The 20,120-nt window shown below is 40.3% G+C and overlaps 1 protein-coding gene across 4 annotated transcripts in view; it reads left to right on the top strand.

Moving 5' to 3' along the window:
- The window catches only part of ASB5 (ankyrin repeat and SOCS box containing 5), an 83,590-nt gene that overhangs the window by 24,564 nt on the left and 38,906 nt on the right, over positions 1-20,120 (top strand). For 3 of the 4 annotated variants that reach the window (XM_060291470.2, XM_060291471.2, XM_030829992.3), the window contains exon 2: positions 8,721-9,007. In XM_060291470.2, the coding sequence (XP_060147453.1) occupies positions 8,812-9,007 (196 nt within the window). In that variant the 5' untranslated portion in view covers positions 8,721-8,811. Of the gene's footprint in view, positions 1-8,114; positions 8,160-8,720; positions 9,008-20,120 lie in introns of those variants that run through there. The other variant, XM_060291472.2, reaches the window with a different exon arrangement.

Genomic DNA, 20,120 nt, shown 5'->3' on the forward strand with positions numbered 1-20,120 from the left:
GACTGTTGAGCATCTTTGTCCTGGGCCTGGGAAAGTGAATAAAATATTCCAAAATATTTGTTATGAACAAATTTCTTAGGAAGTTATAGCTATCCTTCATATCTTGAAGCAAAATATATCATTTAAGAAGATGTATATATATATATATACACACACACACACACACACACACACACACAAAGGAATATTACTCAGCCATAAAAAGGAAATAATGCCATTTACAGCTACACGTATGGACCTAGAGATTATCATACTAAGCAAAGTAAGTCAGAAAGAGAAAGACAAATACCATATGATATCACTTATACATGGAACCTAAAATATGACACAAATGAACTTATTTGTGCAACAAAAACAGACTGACAGATATAGAGAACAGACTTGTGTTTGCCAAGGGGGAGGGAGCGTCGGGGAGGGATGGATGGGGAGTTTGGGGTTAGCAGATGCAAACTAGTATCTATAAGGATAGATAAGGAACAAGGTCCCATTGTACAGCACAGGGAACTATATTCAATATTCTGTAATGAACCATAATGGAAAAGCATATGAAAAAAGAGTATATATATCTCTGAATCACTTTGCTGTACACCAGAAAGTAACACAACACTGTAAATCGACTATACTTCAATAAAAAAATTAAATATATCATTTATTTTATATAGAACATTGGTTATGAATCCCAGTTCCAGAAATGGGCCTATTTTCTTTTTTTTTTTCATCTTTATTGGAGTATAATTGCTTTACAATGGTGTGTTAGTTTCTGCTTTATAACAAAGTGAATCACTTATACATATACATATGTTCCCATATCTCTTCCCTCTTGCATCTCCCTCCCACCCTCCCTATCCCACCCCTCTAGGTGGTCACAAAGCACCGAGCTGATCTCCCCGTGCTATGCGGCTGCTTCCCACTAGCTATCTACTTTACGTTTGGTAGTGTATATATGCCACTCTCTCGCTTTGTCACAGCTTACCCTTCCCCCTCCCCATATCCTCAAGTCCATTCTCTAGTAGGTCTGTGTCTTTATTCCTGTCTTACCCCTAGGTTCTTCATGACATTTTTTTCTTAAATTCCATATATATGTGTTAGCATACGGTATTTGTCTTTCTCTTTCTGACTTACTTCACTCTGTATGACAGACTCTAGGTCCATCCACCTCATTACAAATAGCTCAATTTCGTTTCTTTTTATGGCTGAGTAATATTCCATTGTATATACGTGTCATATCTTCTTTATCCATTCATCTGTCGATGGACACTTAGGTTGCTTCCATGTCCTGGCTATTGTAAATAGAGCTGCAGTGAACATTTTGGTACATGACTCTTTTTGAATTATGGTTTTCTCAGGGTATATGCCCAGTAGTGGGATTGCTGGGTCATATGGTAGTTCTATTTGTAGTTTTTTAAGGAACGTCCATACTGTTCTCCATAGTGGCTGTACCAATTCACATTCCCACCAGCAGTGCAAGAGTGTTCCCTTTTCTATTGGGCCTATTTTCTAACACCAGAGGGAGTTCAATAGATTTCTTTTATGTGAGTACATGTCTGTAGTTGGCAGAGAGTAAAGTACTGTTGGAATTTGGACATTAGACAAACACACAGCAAAATTGTAGTGTTTATTATGCAATGGATTCTAATTTAAATAACAAAATAATAGGAATCATTATAATAAAACTAATAGTTGCTGAGCTCCTATCATGCACCGTGAATGCTGTGCATTACTGCATTTAAACCTGACAACATGTGAGGTAGATTCTTTCATAATAAGGCTTACAATTGGAGATTAAAAAAACAGATTTAAAAGGAGAGCACACAGGCAGTACACATGCTGTCAAAGACACTGAAATCTTAGCATCCTAGACAGGGGCACTTGTAGATCCCAGTTTTCTTAGCCAGTTGGCAACATCCCAGGGCAGTTGACATGTTTTAGCTCTTTGAAGAAATGATAACTATTAATTGTAAAAGTATACCTATAAAAGTATACCTATAAAAAAGTATACCTAGGGGCTTCCCTGGTGGCGCAGTGGTTGAGAGTCTGCCTGCCAATGCAGGGGACACGGGTTCGTGCCCCGGTCCGGGAAGATCCCACATGCCGCGGAGCGGCTGGGCCCGTGAGCCATGGCCGCTGAGCCTGCGTGTCCAGAGCCGGTGCTCCGCAACGGGAGGGGCCACAGCAGTGAGAGGCCCGCGTACGGCAAAAAAAAAAAAAAAAAAAGTATACCTATAAAAAGGCAGATGAGATCGCCACGTTGTACTTGAAAGATCATTGTAACATCATTTCACTGTTCACACGGCCTCATGCTTTGGATCTTCAAAACGATGCCATAAAGTGAAAGTCTTCCCTTTAAATCGTCTTGAAAATAGGTGGTTTGTTAAAATGAGAAGGTTACAACAAATTCTTAATCATCGACGATTTGGGCGGGGCCTGTCAGCTTCAGCCCAACGATATACTTGAGTATTCAGTTAAATACTATTTATAACCCAAATATGGCACAAACGTGCACTGTAGCTCAGGCCGAGATAGGGTGGGAAGACAGTGAGTACCCCAGACAATACGAATGTTGCAGCTCTAACCTGTGAGTGATAACATGAGAAGAGCTGCGGTGACAGAAGCTCAGGCATGAGTCCCAGCACTTCCACTTGAAGAGGCAGAATCTCAGCAGATTGCTTGGTCACTAAGTCTCTGCTTCCTCACCTTGTACGGAAGGGATGAATGATGCCTATGGTGTATTTTCTTTATAAGGACTCAAGAAAATATAAATATATCAGGACTTTTCCTGTAAATGTGAGAGAAATCCCAATCCACATGGGTTTAATTAACAACTAAAAGGAATGTATTATTTCATTTTACTGTCAAATCTGTATTACCATCAGATCCGGCTGCTTCAGGTGCAGCTAGATCCAGGTATTCAGATAAACGTGCCATGACACTACCTCCCCACATCCTGACTATGCTTTCCTTCCCATAGCTCCTAGCATCTCTAGGGTTAGATCTTGCTGTCTTAACTTTCCCTGCTGAATAAAAGCATCTTTCCCCAAACTCTAGCAGCAGTTCCAGAAATATCTTCATTGGCCTAATTTGGTCAACTGTCCTTTTCTGGAGCCAGGAGGTCAGGAACATGGACTGAGGTTGGGTGAGATATGATCCTCTAAACAAAAGATGGGTTTGCAGAAAACCAACCAACAAACAAAAACCTCCATTACAACAGACGAAATATCTAGAACAATGAGTGCTTGGCATGTAGTAGGTGTTAATAAGTATATATTAATTTAAAATTAGAATATAGTTTTTAAACCCTCAACTATGTAGAGCTGCCAGCTCTCAGCCAGGTTTTTCTGGACCCCATATATGACTAGAATCTTTTTAACCTAAAGGAACCTCTACTCAGGGCTGACCACATAGGTCGATTTAACGTGACTCAGTTTTTAGGATAGAGGCTGTTCTGAGTTTTGGAGAAAGCCTGCGATTTTTCCCCAGAGAGCCTGGGTGAAATCCAAGTCAATCACAAGTTTGTGGGTAGTATTTTATTCTTCTTATGGATTCTTCTAATGCTAGCAGGAATTACTCTTTTGTTCCATTATACTGGAAGTATGGCTAGAGGCCAGAAGCAAGAACTTACCCCCCAAAAGTACAGTCAAACAGAATAGAACATCTCTCATCCCAACTTCCCCCAACTAACAACATAAATAATTAATATGATGATTATAATCTTTATGAGCATTTATCCTTCATCAATAATCAAAGATATCTAATAGGAACCCAGGGCATCAGTATCTATAGTTCTGCTGTGAGTACGTTATTTTTTTAGGACAGAGGCATTACATCACAGTGCCTAAGTCCACGCCAGGAGTTTTGACAACGTGCTTTGTGAAGTATCTATTTCCATGATTACAGCTTTTGGGTAAGTGTAGATAAACTAATTAAACAGAACCTACAGAATGGAGATAAGGCTAAATTCAGTTATTAATTCCCTTTAAGGATTTCAACTTCAAGTGTAAACATTTCTGTTTTTCTTCAGATTCCTATGTATACAAACATGTAAAGCTCCCATGTATTTTAACCATCTCAGACCTTTATTTTTTTCCTCGTGAGATATCATAAAATTAAAAAACAAGAGCTCTGTTTTTAATGGTGTCTTAAGCACAGCAGTGAGCTATTATCCCACCAATAGCAACTTGCATAATTTTTTCTCTTTCATTTTATCAGCCCGGCCACCATTGAATTTCAGATTTATGAGCAGATGACTTTTCTCAGTTTGTATTCACCGTGCACAGACCCTCCTCAAAATCCCTGTTCTGGAGCAGGGAAGATGACTGCCATTGTACTGAACATTAGCAACTTTGCTATTTGAAATGTAGCGCTGTCATTTTATTTTTTGGAAATTAGCAATAAAAAGTCACTTAGAGCCTTTAGATCTCTACCAGAGAATATAGGATCACATTTTTCTTTAAAGGAAATGGTTATTTCAATGGGGTCACTCTATTTCCTCTACATAAACATCTTAAAAAAAAACTTTATGCTAAGATCTATCAACTGGAAAGCACTAGAAACAGGCAATTTTTGTGATGTCCCCTTGACATTTTTAGTATAACAGCTTGGGTCAAAACTGCAGTTAGGTCAAAACAATTTAGCGCCATAATCTCTGGAAATGAAGTTCTCTCTTCTATGAGAATTGGAAGACTAATCTGGCAACATTTGAAAGTCATTATGATATTCAGCATCTGAATGACATGAAATTAAGTCTCTGAAGCGCGTGCGTGCGCCCACACACACACAGACACAATGCCAATTCACATAGTACCTGGGATGATAAAGGAAGCTGATCAAGAACCTGGAAAGGCGAAAGATTAGGGGACGCAGGGGGCGCCTTACAGAGGAACTGTCCTCTGACAGCTGTACTGCGGGGAGGAGCAGAGACAATACCCAGAAAGGTGACAAAAGGAGGAACCCCAGGGGCCCTTTTTCTCTGGACGTTGCTCTGAGGATCACCCCTGATCACTGGAGTCCTAATTCCCATTCCATTATCCTGTTGAGATACTGAGTTGAAGGTCACCAGCGAACGCCTCCTGTCCTTTCCATGATCCTCATTCTTTTTGTTTTTACTCAGTGATTTGACCCTCTTTTGAACATTCAGCGTTGTTTTCAATGAACTAACTCTCGACTGCCCTGTTCTTTGGCCCTTCTATTGGCTTCCTCTCTGCTGTTTTAATGGGAGCTGCTCACCGACTCTTAACCTTGAATAATCGAGAAGTATTAGCCCAGTCACCAAACATTCCCCTTTTCCTTGGTTCCCAGGTGTCAAGCACACACAAGATTCCATCTCATGTAATCATCAGAGCATGAATAGCTGCCCCACTCATTTAGGTGCTAATTTAGGTACCTGATTAAATGCAGTCTTAGACCGACCTCTCCACTGTGTGTGTAAGTCTCTGTGACTCTGTCTCACTCTGTATGTACAAATCGTACTTGCTCGTTCAGACGGTAAGTGCTTAAAAATAGAAAATATGGGCAGTAACTTGAGCACGTATTTTAGAGTCATAACTGCGTTCAAATACTCTTATAGGTCACTAACTCCCTGAATTACACTTTCTTCATCTTTAAAATGTAAATGACAATAATACCCCTCCAGGATAGAATAAGATAGTAAATGAGAAGATTTATGTAAAACACGTGGCTTATAGTGAACTCTCAATAAATGATTTCTGAGTTTCCCTGGTGGCGCAGTGGTTGAGAATCCACCTGCCAATGTAGGGGACACCGGTTAAGCCCTGGTCCTGGAAGATCCCACATGCCGCGGAGCAACGGAGCCCGTCCACCGCAACTACTGGGCCTGAGCTCTAGAGCCCGCGAGCCACAACTGCTGAGCCCACACACTGCAACTACTGAAGCCGGCGCGCCTAGAGCCCATGCTTTGCAACAAGAGAAGCCACCGTAATGAGAAGCCTGCACACTGCAACGAAGAGTAGCCCCCGCTCGCTGCAACGAGAGAAAGCCCACGTGCAGCAACAAAGACCCAATGCAGCCAAAAATAAATAAATTTATATAAAAAAATGATTTCTTCCTGTGTTTTTATCTCCTCTCACATCGTCCATTCTAGTAACAAAACTGTTGAGTTCAACTTTGGTTTGATTGATCAAAACTAACAAGATCAGTTGGGATATACTGGCTAATCACCAAATCACTCTACCACATCCTCTCAACATGGTAAATGATAAAAGTATTTATCTCAATAAATCCCTTAAATTACTAATCAATATTTTATTTTTTAAGAAAACACAAATGCCAGGAAAATAGGTGCACAATATTTTTCATGTGTCTTTTAAATATTAATAAAATATGATGTTGCGTGGAAGGGTCTATAATGTGAAAAATACAGCATCTAGTTTATATTTGATGAGTTCACTTACTATGAGTTATTTTATTTAGCCTTAATTTTTATTTAGTGATACTAGAGCTAGAGATGGTAAAAGTTGCCAAGGGAGAGTTTGTGCTAACGAAAGAAATAGAGGTGGGAAATCAAGGAACTCATTAACATAAAGCGTGACATCTTGACCTAAAATCCTAAATACTGGAGAGCAGTATTTTTCTACTAGTAAAAGTATAAGGAGTTAAACTGACTGCTCCAATGATAGCAGCCTTATTGAAATAAAAGTGTTCCTCAACCCAAAAGAATCCAGTCCCCTGATGAGCTGATGTGGAGATAATTATAATAGCTCTTACTGGTAGAGAGGAAAGAGTGAAACCTTAGAAGACACTGAGGCATGACTTAGGTGGGTTTTATTTCTGATTCTAAAGCACTGAACTGGATGTGGGTGCAGTGACTCAGAGTATTGTGATGGTCCAGCTGTCCATGGGGCATGCCTCTCTGGTGCGTACTCATGCATCGCCACGCCTGGGGAAAGACTAACTGGAGGGTCATCTCCTCCAGTCACTTAACTAACACAATCTCACATTTAGTTACTTCGTCTTCTATACTCTGCAGTGCATTTTGTGTGTGTGTGTGTGTGTGTGTGTGTGTGTGTGTGTGTGTGTGTGTGTGTGTGGTACGCGGGCCTCCCACTGTTGTGGCCCCTCTGGCCGTGGAGCACAGGCTCCGGACGCACAGGCTCAGCGGCCATGGCTCACGGGCCCAGCCGCTCCACGGCATGCGGGATCCTCCCGGACCGGGGCACGAACCCGTGTCCCCTGCATCGGCAGGCGGACTCCCAACCACTGCGCCACCACGGAAGCCCTGCAGTTCATTTTCATTGCTTCCCAAAGCACATGTGAAATGGCACACTGGAGCCAGTGGATAGCTGCTTAGTCTAGTTCTCTGCCTGAGAGAACAAGACCAAGGGGCATTTCCAGAAAGAGGGCAGTGACTGCTTTCTAATATTTTATTTTATCTAATTTATTTTTCTGGGAACCACGCAGTCACTGGGGAAAGAAGAAGCCTGCTTTATCTGACACGTTTACTTTACAGCAATACCTCCTTTGTCTTAGGGATGTTTCATATAAATCAGTGCAAGAAACACGGCATGAAAAGCATGCAGCACTGACCACTATGACCAATCACTGATATGCTCCTTTATTCCCAGAAAAGCCACTTCTGTTTTCTTATGTTTTTGTTATTATTTGTGATTCCGGAACTTCTCGGAAGAATCGGGAAGCAGTACGACAATTAACAGGCCCCAAGCCTGGTCATGTAAATGTATAAACAAGCCCCCTGTATAATATGTCATTTTGTATCTTGGCGTATTCTTGTTGGCTTAAATGCCAAAATACTGTCTGTCACTCTACATTATTGTTCTTAAATAACTTACTCGATTTCTCTTCTAAACAGATAGCTTGCCTAAGGATGCCCTTATAAACAGTTGCACCTCATTTCTAAACTACATCAGATCGGGTTTAACAAAGATTATGGGGCTAAAAAATATATTGTTTTGCTTGGTTTGGGAGAGTCAAGATGAAATACTTACATTTACTTGAAATTCTCTGGATATTATATGTCCTCCAGGAAGCCTTTCTGGACTCTTCGCTACCAGGATTAGGCCCTTCCTCTTTGTGCTACCCTGTCCTCACTTGTATTTATTTTATGGTTGTTTCCTCCTCTAGACTCTGAGATCCTTGTGGCAGGGATTGGTCTGCCAGCATCCAGCAAAATACCTGACATATAGCAGGTGCTTAAAAAAGTGTTCAGTGGATGAATAAACACTCTAAGGTTATGAGCCTGTGACTTTCCAGTCTATCCACTTACACATTTTATTTTTCCTGACAACGGTGGAAGCCGCAATTTGGCAAATTTGATGAGTGATCATTAAACCATCAAGTCTTGGACTATTTGGTAATTTAGCTCATGGCCTACAAATACGACCATTTTCAAGGTTTGAATTGATGGGCGTAATTTTTCCTTGATATTATGAAGAGCACTTACATTAACACCAGGAACCCCTTTTACGCAAAGCCTTCAGAGTGCCGCTGACACTGACCCCCCCCCCCCCGCAAAGGGAAACAACAATCTGTATATAAATTTCAGTACCTGATTCTGAATTTCAGGGCAGGGGGGCGGGATGTCATTTTGTAGCCAGCACGGAAAGTCAGGAGTGTCGGGAAGCGGCACGTGTTGCCATTGCCCCCGCGGAAGAGTGTCAGACCAATAGCCGTGTGCGAAGCACTTTTATGGACGGTATAAATATTTTGAGCTGGAGGCATCGTTACCAGCTGCTATTTTCCTTCCTCAGGACCAGCTGTCCAGGAGCATCCCGGACCGGAGCCAGGCACATTCGGGACTTGGATCTGACCAAGGGCGGCAGCAGCCGGGCTGGTGCAACGATGTCGGTGGTCGAAGAAAGCCGGCCCTTTGCTCAGCAGCTCTCTAACGTCTACTTCACCATCCTCTCGCTGTTCTGTTTCAAGCTCTTTGTGAAAATCAGCCTCGCCATCCTCAGTCACTTCTACATAGTGAAAGGCAACCGCAAGGAGGCGGCCCGGATAGCGGCTGAATTTTACGGAGTAACCCAAGGACAAGGTATGTGCACGGCCTGCGCTCGTGTTTCGTGTTGACTTTATCTTGCACGCACAGTCCAAGCAAACATCCCATGTTTCCCTTAGGGACTGCTTCAGAGCGAATATTCTGCCAACTTCTCATTGCGGGAAATATTTAACTCCCTTCATGGCCTCATAAAAAAGAAAATTACTTTTTCTGGGTTAATGAAATCAAGGCATCATTGCAGAAGAGCCTCACGGAAGCATAGTTTTAAATATATATCAATATTTTCCTATTCATAAATATTTCCTAACTTTTAACATTTCATGGGCCAAGCCATGCATTCACAGGCTTCAGTTACTGATTGCACTTCAACTGGCCTTTAATATACCTGAGATTTTATAATTTTTTAAATCTTTAGTTATATGGAAAAATAATTGTTATAAGAGAAGATTTGAAGGTTTTATTGGTTTCTCACAATTTTTATTTGACCAAGGTTAACCGCTTCATTATAAAGTAAAGCACAATGTGGTGAATGTTAAGATTTATGGCATATGTTTTCCTGATGGAATTGTTGTTGCCTTTGCTCAATTTGTAAAAAATTGATTATATGAGGGTAGGAACATGAATTAACAAATGTTAACATGTAGGCGACCAAGTACATCCATCATGCTTCCTACAAGAAATTAAAGTGTGAGACTAAATGAGAAATGATCATTTTGACCCTCAACCTGAAAGGCTGCAAAACCACTTCCATTCTATTGCACTGATATTCTGTATAATAAAAGCAATTCTTAGGATGGGCTTCAAGTTGACATTTTAATTTCTTAGAGCCTTTTGGTTAATTTCTGGTTTGAAAATCATCAGGCAAGCATGCACATTTTACAGCCCTACCTACCTCTAAAGTAACTTTAATTTTCAGAATCAAAATACACTATCACATAATTAGAGAGTGTAATTTATTTTTTTAAAAAAAAAGAACGCTTAGAGTAGAAAGCTTGCCTTCTTAAAATCTGTTTTTCTACATTTTTCAATGTGTGGAATAACTTATTTTAAAATCTAGGCGACTCTGTAGATACATGGAAAGTTGAATAAAGGTAGAAAATCTTTTTTGGTGTATGAGATAGATAAGGAGAGTACATTTTTCCTGAGGAAGATTTTGTTCTTATGCAAAGTGAGGAACTTAATCTAAATGCCAGGATGAAACTCTCACAAGGAAGATGGAATCTAGAGAAATAGACAATATTTAATCCTTCACCCACCAGCTCTGCTTCAGACCAGGTATAACTATTTAAATGTGGCATACACCATGTTGGGAAATGGAATATTTTGTTGTTTAAAAACCAGCAAACATAGGAGACTAGATTTTAAAACAAAATCCATATTTTAATTTTTTAAACCCGTATTTTTAGATATAAGACTAAATAGGCTATGTGATCATAAGGTGAGAAAGTTTACTGTCACGGGCAGCCCATAGCTCATTACCTTATACTCAAATCTCGTCTACGTATTGTGAGAATTGCCGTGCGTAAAAACTGAAGTATTGGCTAAAAATCCACCATTTTTGGTGGATTGAGAAGGGTTTTAGAGGAAGCTTTGGAGTCTCCTTTTGTACTTATTTACAAATATAAAGAAATACTTGTCCCCTCTTTAGCCTGATCTCAGTGTGCTCATGCTGGGAGGTCATGGGAATATGTGAAATGGCTTCCATGTTCCCGCCTACTTTTATGAGTCTGTGTTAAGATATATTAGAGCTCTAGGATTATATCCCAAAAAGGAGAGAAAGAAATCCACACTCACTAATAGAAAATACTTTTCCTGGGAATAAAAATGGGGAACATAGAGTTTTCAAATGTTTGTTTTCTGTTATTTTTAATTTTGTATCTGTTTAACAAAATTCTCCCTCCCTATAGCTTGCATTAGTCTATATACTAAACAATACAATATATTATTATAATTTTTATTCAGTGTAAGCATAGTTCGTCTCCAATTTTATTTTAATATTAGGAGGACAGTCAGGAACCTTACAAGCTCTTTCTTGGTCTACCTCTAAGAATTAATTCTTCCTTGCCTAGGAAATTATTACTGTCTCTATTTTAACATAGCTTTTTCTTTTATTTACTACTACTAAACTTATTTTTATTTTGTTTATGTTTTTATGATTTATCAGGCTTAATCATCTTTGTTTAATCTAGCAATTTCCTCCTTCCTAGCAGAGATTATCACCTTCATTCCATTCTGAATTAGGTTTCTCATTCCTGCTTTCAAGAATTATCACCTTCATTCCATTCTGAATTAGGTTTCTCATTCCTACTTTCAAGACTTAGCCAGATCATTCCACAACATTTCTGATGTGGAGCTGCCAAAATCCATGAAATAGGAGATGATGTGTGTATTTTCACGTCTTTCATAATCATGGAAGACCCTGTTGACAACTTTCTGGATGTCCTCCCCATGAGCTGTAGTGCTTTGGTATGAAATAAAAGGAACTCTGTCTTCCCAGATATGGTTGCAAATCAGCTCATTGTATTAGACAAATATGGAATGAGCTTTCTTAATGCACTTTCCAATCAGGCTTGAGACCAAGGTATGATTACACAACAAGAATACTGAAAAGCAACATGGTAACTAAAATCGCTTAAGATTGTTCCCTTCTTGATCCCTTTGCTATGCCTATAAACCTTAGAAATCTGCCTTTTCATCCCTTTATTAACTCTGCCATCGTACTGAAGGGGCTCAATAGGATTTTCTGTGTATCTGTCTCCCTGTATGGTTCTTGCTGTTAAGTGTCCTGGTGATAGTGTCCACATAGCAGAGGTCTAGTCTGTGTTTAAAGCTAACACTTGACTTTGAGACTGAGTGAGACTAACGAGTGGAACGGTGTCTCCAGCTGTAACATCAGACAGTACGGAGAGCAGGGGAAGACGCAGGGGAGAACACTGATCTTCTGGTATCACTCCAAGGGCTTGGAAGAAGCCATGTGCCACTAGTAACCCATGGACACTTGGAGAGAGAGCTCCCCTCCTCTGCTAAGGGTCATGCCTTTCAAGCTCTATCTTAGGCTCTGAGGAGAGTTCAGTAGTTTTACCTACATGTGGACAAGGTCAGTTCTAAGCACCTGTTTACTGAGCACCTCTGGTATGGAGGCATTGAAGAAACAGGATATAAAAAAGGGAAAATGTATTGTTCCCAACTGTAAGTAGGTTATTCTAGTTGAGGAGATGGTATATCTACATATAATACTTACTTTCCAGATACACTAAATACCAAATGAGCCTAAAGACCGGAAAGGTCAGTTTCCGATTTGGACCTTCAGAGACATTTTTATGGAGGAGAAAGATCTTGAGTTGACCCCAGGAACCCAGGAACGAGCAGAGGCAGGAGTTGGAGTGCACCTAGGATATTAAGAGACAGTAGATTTGACTGGAGTCGAAGTTTCATGCAGGAGAAAAATGGTAATAAATTGGGCACAGATATGAAAGAATTTGAACATCAGGCCAAGCAATTCAAACTCAACTTCGAAGGCAGTAGGAGTCACTGAGAGTGTTTGGTATGAGTGAAGGTAGGAAAATGGGAAGAGACACGTACAAAACGCTAATTTAAGGTTGATTTATATAGTAGTGATCTTTGGAGTTGGGCAGTGGGACAGGTTTGAAGTAGGTAGACCAGTTAGGCCCGTGCCCCTCATAAAGAGATGAGGACCTAGACTTGTTTGGTGGTGGTGGTGGTGTGGATAGAAAAGAAAGGATGACAACAAAAAATAAATAAAAAGGAGAAAAGGAAAAAGAATGAATCTGATGATACCTTAAATAGCATTGGCAGAGAGAGTAAACGTTACCTTAGGGTCTCCCAGAATTAGTTATAACAAAGGAAAAGCCTGTCATTCAGAAAGATGAATTACCCACCCAGGCGAGCCTGCAATTCCCAGCCTCTGCCACCCCAGAGAGCTGGGTCTTCAGCGGCTTGGTGAGTCTGGTGGGTCACCTGTCTCTAGTGTGAAATGTCAGTGTGAATCAGGAAGTCATAGAACTAGAATCTGAATTCCAGCCTTGCCCTTGATTTATTTACTGTTTATTCCCTTTGTTCCACCTTTTTATCACCAAGCGACATTCTGGTTATGACTTGGCTCTCCATCCGCGTCTGTCCACAGAGAGAGAATGTGCTGGCTTTTGCCCCTGGAGTGTTTCAGTCCATCTGACATTTATGGTTCTCGCTGTAAATTACTATGTTTGCATCTTGACATCACTCTTTAGTGCTCTGTGCTCTTTGAGTTGTAAGTCCACCTCTGAGATGTGATTTTGCTCCAGCTTTGCTGACAGATCAGGTTTCCAAGCCTGCAAGGCCATGGGCCAAATGTTAGAGGGTGGAAAATTCATCGAGGTAATTATACAAAGTGGAAGAGGTGCTCGGGGAGCACGGAAGAGCAAGTATGCAGATAAGAAGAGCTCTGCCTGGGGTTCACCAGTTAAATAAAAGCTGTGCTAAGCCCATGCATATTCTCTCCACAATCGTGCATGTGTCCTTATTCATAATGCTTGAAAGCTCCCCTGTTCCCCATTGTTACTCTCTGTTCTTTCCATCGCTCAATCTACTATTATTATTATTTCTAAGAATTTGTTTTTTTAGGAAAGAGCAAGTGTGCTCATTGCTTATCCACTAAGCCTTTTGAAGAATGACAAGTATTCTGGGGAACAATTTCAAAATGAAGTTTATATATAGGTGACATTGTTATAGTCAACTCTTAAATTTTTATATAATGAGGACAGTTAAAGGATGAAAACTAGGTCTCTGCTTTCCAATCTGCTATCTTTTTCAGAAGGTGGTAAATTATTAAAATAAGCTGCTTTTCTTATTAATTGACATAACTGATACAATTTTGAATTTAATTCAGTTCAATAAATACTTGGATACCTACTCTGTTCCTGGCACAATATTATGTGCTACATGTACGTGGACGGATACGTATATGTGTATATATGTGGGTGTACATGCAAATAGTTACCATATATAGTGTATGAGTTGCTTTTTGAGTAACAGGAGACTTGGGTCAGCGGAGCCAAACCTTGCACATATAAAACAAGCAAACAGCAAGCAAGTAGAAATTCATAAGGTGCTAAATTGAACACAGTGAAGTTCTGCAATGAATGTTCTCTAAGAAAGTCCGTTGGAAGTATCAGGCCCTTCCTGAGAGAAGGTGGAGCTCAAGGTGAAACTTCAAAGGCAGAACATATCTGGTTATGTACAAGTGTGGATGGAACCAAGCTGACTCTAAAGAAAAAGAGAACTTTTAGTTGTGGAACTGAACAAGCGTGGCTCATGGGGGCAAATGTTAAAGGATAAATGTTAGGTGAGGAGACAGAGACAGATGGTTGGTGCCAAAGTGAAAAATAAATATACATGTTCTCAAATCACACATCCAAAGTAAAGGGTTCTATTAAGAGTTTTCTAATGCCTTTACTGGATTCAGCCTACAAGAAAGAGTCACTAGGTAATGAAGAAAATCAGTGCCACCATGAGTATTTTACAAAATCCTGTGTGTAATGAGTCAACATGTCATTACATGTGTTCCGTGAACTACATCTCAGAGAAGGTCGAATACCTCCTGGGCGCTGAGTCAGCTGTGCACATCCTCAGGGTGGCTCCATGGCAGCTCCTTGGATTCTGGCTTCAGTCTCAGCACATTAAGCTCATTTTCTAACCTGGGGAAGAGAGAGGAAAGTTTATCCCCAGTAACACATGGACCATGTCAATGAAAGCAGGGGGGTTATTTGGAACGCCTCTTCCTCCAAAATCACCCTCCAATAGATTTTTTTTAAAAAAGAAAGTGTTTGGTTACAGGCTATGTAAAACTTTTGGCATTTCTTTTTTACCAGCTGCATAAAGAACAAATCATTCATTCTTTCCAGCCCTCTCACAGCAACGCTACAAAGCAGACCACTGGCTTTTGAGACTGGAAGTGCCCCAAGAACATCAGCTCAGGGAAGGAGAGGCTTACAGAGTCTCATAAATTGTTAAATTGTTAGCTCTTCCAGGTGGCCTGTAATTAAGCCAGTCCATTCTGTGAAATTTAGGTTGAAGAGGACATATATTAGAAGGGTCTCTTCTCTCAATCCTGTAATTCTTCATTGGCTACTGTGGGATGAGATTTTAAAAATCTGTCTGCTAAGTAGATTTAGGAGTTTTCTAGAAGAACCTCAGGGACTGAGAGACTAGGGCGGTGCCTGGGGACAAGTTCCCATGGGCCCCCTTTCCCTCCCTGAACAGAACAACTCTACTTCCGTGAATCTTCGGACGTTGGACTTCAAGAGACATTTTTCCTTAAACAAAAGAAGAAGATAATGTTTAAAATTAAACTGTCCCAGTTTATTTAAAATATCATGTGAGTTACATGCATCTTTACAGACCCTAACCACCCTGTAAAATGAGTCATAACTGAATATCCGTTCCACATTCTTTCCTAGGGATTAGAACAACAGCAAACATTTGGGGCCCGTCAGGAATGGACATAACTATGTCAGATGGCACAAAGGCAAATCTCTCTCCATGCGAGCAGCTAAAATTTCCATGTCACCATTACTTACTGAGCAAAATAGAAGCATTCAGAAATACATAAACTCTTTCCAGAAGGCTCATGGTCTTAAACTATGGGCAGAGTACAAACAAACTGAAATTCAATATGGAAATGCCATTGATGTTCTTAAATAGAAACACCAGGTCATCTCCGTCCTCAAGTGTGCAGCTTGATTTAAATGAAAACTGACAATGATGCAATTAAAGTTAAGGCCTGTGCGTTGAAACTCTGCTCCTCGAACGTTCCTCGTTAGTTGATCGAGGCAGGTCGTCTGCTGCCAAAGTGCTAAAGGATGCCGTTCTTCCTCTAAAGAGTTCTCAACACACTGTGATAGCAGTTAAGTAACGAGCATGTAAGTCCTAATGACGCTGTGAGTGAATTCCTCAGGAACAACCCCACACATCTTTGATTAACCGCTGGAAGATTGATGAGCCACTTCTGTTTTCCAAACTCGACCTCCTTCACTAGAGAAATGATGATTCCCCGTATCCATCAAGAGAAAGTAGTGATTTATAGAACGAAATGATGCACCGAAGGAATTTCTGAATTTCAGAAAGCTTGGTGTCTTATTTCCCTCGTGAGCCGTGATCCAGGATGGGGAATTAGGACAAAGAAAAGAGCCAGTTCCTTTAGAGTGCAAATACATAAAATCACAGATCTGTTGAGTCTGGGAAGGGAATGAATGCTTCTTCATAGTGACTCTCCAAGAACTAAAAGAAAAGGAGCTAAAGGAAAATTCGAGCATTTATCTCTGTGTCTTTTCCCTGTAGTTATGATGAAACTGCTCATCCAGGAAAATCTAGTAGGGGAGTGAAGTTTTAGGGCTACTTACCATTTTTCAAAGAAATCAACAAAATGAGACTGGTTGGCGTTGGAGAGACTATCTCCTGTATAGTGAATATTAAGTCCTAAAACGATGCTTGCGTATCTAATTGGTGTGACATTCTAGGAATGTGAAAGAAAGGGAAATCTGTTTAAGTAAGCTCAAATTTAGGGTCCATTGGAAGTAACGAAAATATTTTTTAAATGATTTTTGTTTATGAAAGTTAATTAGATTCAATGATTGAGATTTTTGTAATCATCTGAAGTTTAATTTTTAAAAGCACACACATGAGCAAAAACCTGATTCTATAGCATTATAATGAATACTTTGATTATTTTAAAAAAATAAGATTTTCAAAAGACAAAGTATTTTACTAGAAGGAGAAAAAAAGTTTGTAATTATCTAAAAGCTCATGAGGCAAACTTGATTCCTGCCAAAAACTTGGATATTGAATTGTAACAGGACTACAGGGGGAAACTGCTGTTATTCTAGAGAAAGAAATTATAATTTACTAAGCGAAAAGTCAATTGGTCCTTGAAATAACTGAAATGGCAAATAGGAAAAACAATGCCTTGAATATTGAAGAAACTCAGCAAATATTTGTGGAATGAATAAAAGACCCCTGCATAAATCACACTGCTGGTAACATAGCGATTTAGTCACACATAAATTTTTCTATCATGGCACTTTTGAGATGTGTGGTCTTAGGAAAGCTGTTTAAAGTCTAGCCTCAGTTTCTTCATCACTAAAATGGACATAATGATATTTATTTCAGAGGGTTACCGTAAATTTTATACGGGATATAGTGTATTACCTAAACCACATGCCACAGTGTCTGGCCCCATGAATGTTAATTCTTTATATTGTACTTTAAAAAATTTTTAAAAACAGTACAAAAGTTCCCACAATTTAGTAACACAGAGAAGCATCAATAAGAAAACATGGTGGAATTATCATGTTAAATTTGCTAAACAGTCGCCATAAGCAGGTAATCACACTAGGACAAGTAAGTGTTCTGTCCCAGCGTCATGCTGGCTCTTCAGGTATATGATTTCAGAACTTACGTGGTTGGTTTTATTTAAATGTCAATTTAAGAGTAACAAGCCGGAGCCCAGTGAAAGTTTAAGTTAAGTTGTCAACTGTTTCCAGTTAGTAACGAAAAGCATAGAATTTCAAGCCAAATCCAACCGGCTCCTGAGATTTTTCTCTCAACCACGTGGCTCTCCCACCACTGGTCTTTCACATGGTGTGAACAGCGGCCTTGACAAAAGCAAGCCTCAGGCTCCCCAGGTCTCTGTGCCGTCTGCGGGATTTGTCTGCTGGCCCCTTCCAAACAGAATTTTAACTATTTAATATGCAAAATTTCCCCTAAATACAAGCAAAAAATGAGAAGTTGGTTCTGTGTCTTGAAGACTCAAGATATTCTTGTGATTCAGACATTTTTCTCTGACAGGCTTCACAAAAAAGAAGATTTTCTGAGCCATCACCTGGGATCGGAGCAAAGGGAGATAGCAGGCTTGGTTAGGATGCCAAGGACCTGGAGGGGATGCTACGTGGGTGGGCCAGTTCACAGCACAGGGTTTGTTTTGTTTTGTTTTGTTTTGTTTTTTGCGGTACATGGGCCTCTCACTGCTGTGGCCTCTCCCGCTCCAGAGCACAGGCTCCGGACACGCAGGCTCAGCGGCCATGGCTCACGGGCGCAGCCGCTCCGCTGCATGTGGGATCCTCCCGGACTGGGGCACGAACCCGTGTCCCCTACATCGGCAGGCGGACTCTCAACCACTGCGCCACCAGGGAAGCCCCAGCACGGGGTTTTAAATGACTTGCACACATTTTTTCTACCATCATATTACTCTGTCTAAGAAACTCCTCTTGCCAGAAATTCTTTGGACAGAAATGTTTTCCTGGGCAAACTGGTCAGGTACCTGGTTATGAGTAGACTGTAGAAAGCCTGGGCTTTTCTGGAAGGGCTTTATGATGAGTGTGTCACGGCGTGTGACAGTGACATGGAACAGCACACTTCCGGCTGCTCTGTTATCGTGGCCACCAGAGAAAGGGCTGAAGCTTCTTAACCTCCAACATCGCAAAGCCCGGGATGTTAACTTCCTCCGCCAAACTGTCCTCCTCACCCTTTTATTTTTTTCTTTAATCCCTGGCAGCTTTTTGGAAAGGGAAGACAAAAACCAGTACTGACAGCACTAACAGTGAAGAGCTGAGCCAGCCTGTTCAGGGATTTGGCTTTTTTCCTTTATTTTCTCTGTTTTTTTTCTGCCAGCTGGTCTCTCCAGGAAGCAAGCAAAACATAGTTTTTCACTGGACATACCTTACAAAAAAGTTTTTTTTTTTTCTTATGAAGAAAGAGGGAAAAACCCCTTTTTCTTAAAAAAAAATAAGCGGACTGTATCTGGAAAGAGGATGCAGAATTATATCATAGAATCATTGAATAACCTCAAAGTCTATCAGTATTTTAAATTATCTGGGAACCTAGGCACAGGTTTGCAAAATAGCCCTCCAAGAACTTTTAAGGAACCCTTGCTTCTTTATTGGGCCACGGCAAGGATTATCTGAAGCTGACTAGGCCTCTACTAAGAGAATAGTAAATCACAAATAGTGATCGTGTCTTCTTTCTTCAGCAAGAGACCATTAAGCTGTACATAGTACCATGGGGGAACAGGAATATTAAGGCTGTTCGTTGGCAGGTCTCGGGCTAGCGTCCCTCCTGCAGTGTCCATGACCAAGCTCAAGCGCAAGTCAGAAACCAGCTTTACTACTGAAAGCTTGGCAGGAACATGGTGATGGACAAGGAACTTGCTCAAATCAGAATGTCTTACGGTGACTTCACAAACCGGAAAGTAGCATTTCTGAGATCACAGCAGTAAGTGACGATTCCCCCAGATTTTCAGAAGGTAGCCCAGACTAGCGTAGTCTTCGGTAGACTCTTAAGGAATAATGCTGCAGATAGAATACTGGCCATTCGTTTTATGAGGTGATAGAAATCCAGCTCCGTGTTGTAATATCAGAAATTGAAATATTCTATAAGATATGCTACTTTTCAAAATAGCCAAATCTTAGGAGCTTTTAAAGCTATGTTTACAACTTGCTAAAACACCAATCAAATGTATATACACCAGAATACGTGCACGGTTTTGCTTCATACATTGTGTATAAAGCAGCTTTTGGTAAATTACTGAATTTTTATATGATCATGTAAACTTGTTACTTAAAGGAGTTCCTTTGGAAATAATCAATTCATTTTGTAAATATACATTTTTATGTACTACATTTTCTTAAATTGAGGTACATCTGTGTTGCTTCTCTAGTAAATATTCTGTGGTTAATAATTGTAGAAGGAGGAGAAAATGAGAAACGGAAAAAAGTAAACATCCTCTTTACCATAAAGTGAACCCTTAGTTTCTCAAATTCTCAGCAATTGAACTTAATAGGGGGTGGTCAGCAAGTGTCTTTCTATTTCTAGTTTTGACTCGACCTACCCCACACTTTCTAGTGATAATGTCATATTTTTATTGTAATCCACGAAGTCTTTCCACATACACGATCCTTTTTCATCTCATCACTGACCTCTACAAACTACTAGATGGTATTATGCTTCTTTTACAGAGATGGTAACAGAGGCTTAAATACATAGACTTGCTCAAGGTTAGTGATCAAGTTAGAGGAAAGTGAGTCATGAGCCCTGGTCTTCTGACGTTGCCTCTGACATCGCCCATCTTGACCATTTGCAGCATTTTGTTTGTTTCATT

This window comes from Globicephala melas, chromosome 21 (genome assembly GCF_963455315.2).
Source record: "Globicephala melas chromosome 21, mGloMel1.2, whole genome shotgun sequence".
Classification (NCBI taxonomy): Eukaryota; Metazoa; Chordata; class Mammalia; order Artiodactyla; family Delphinidae; genus Globicephala; species Globicephala melas.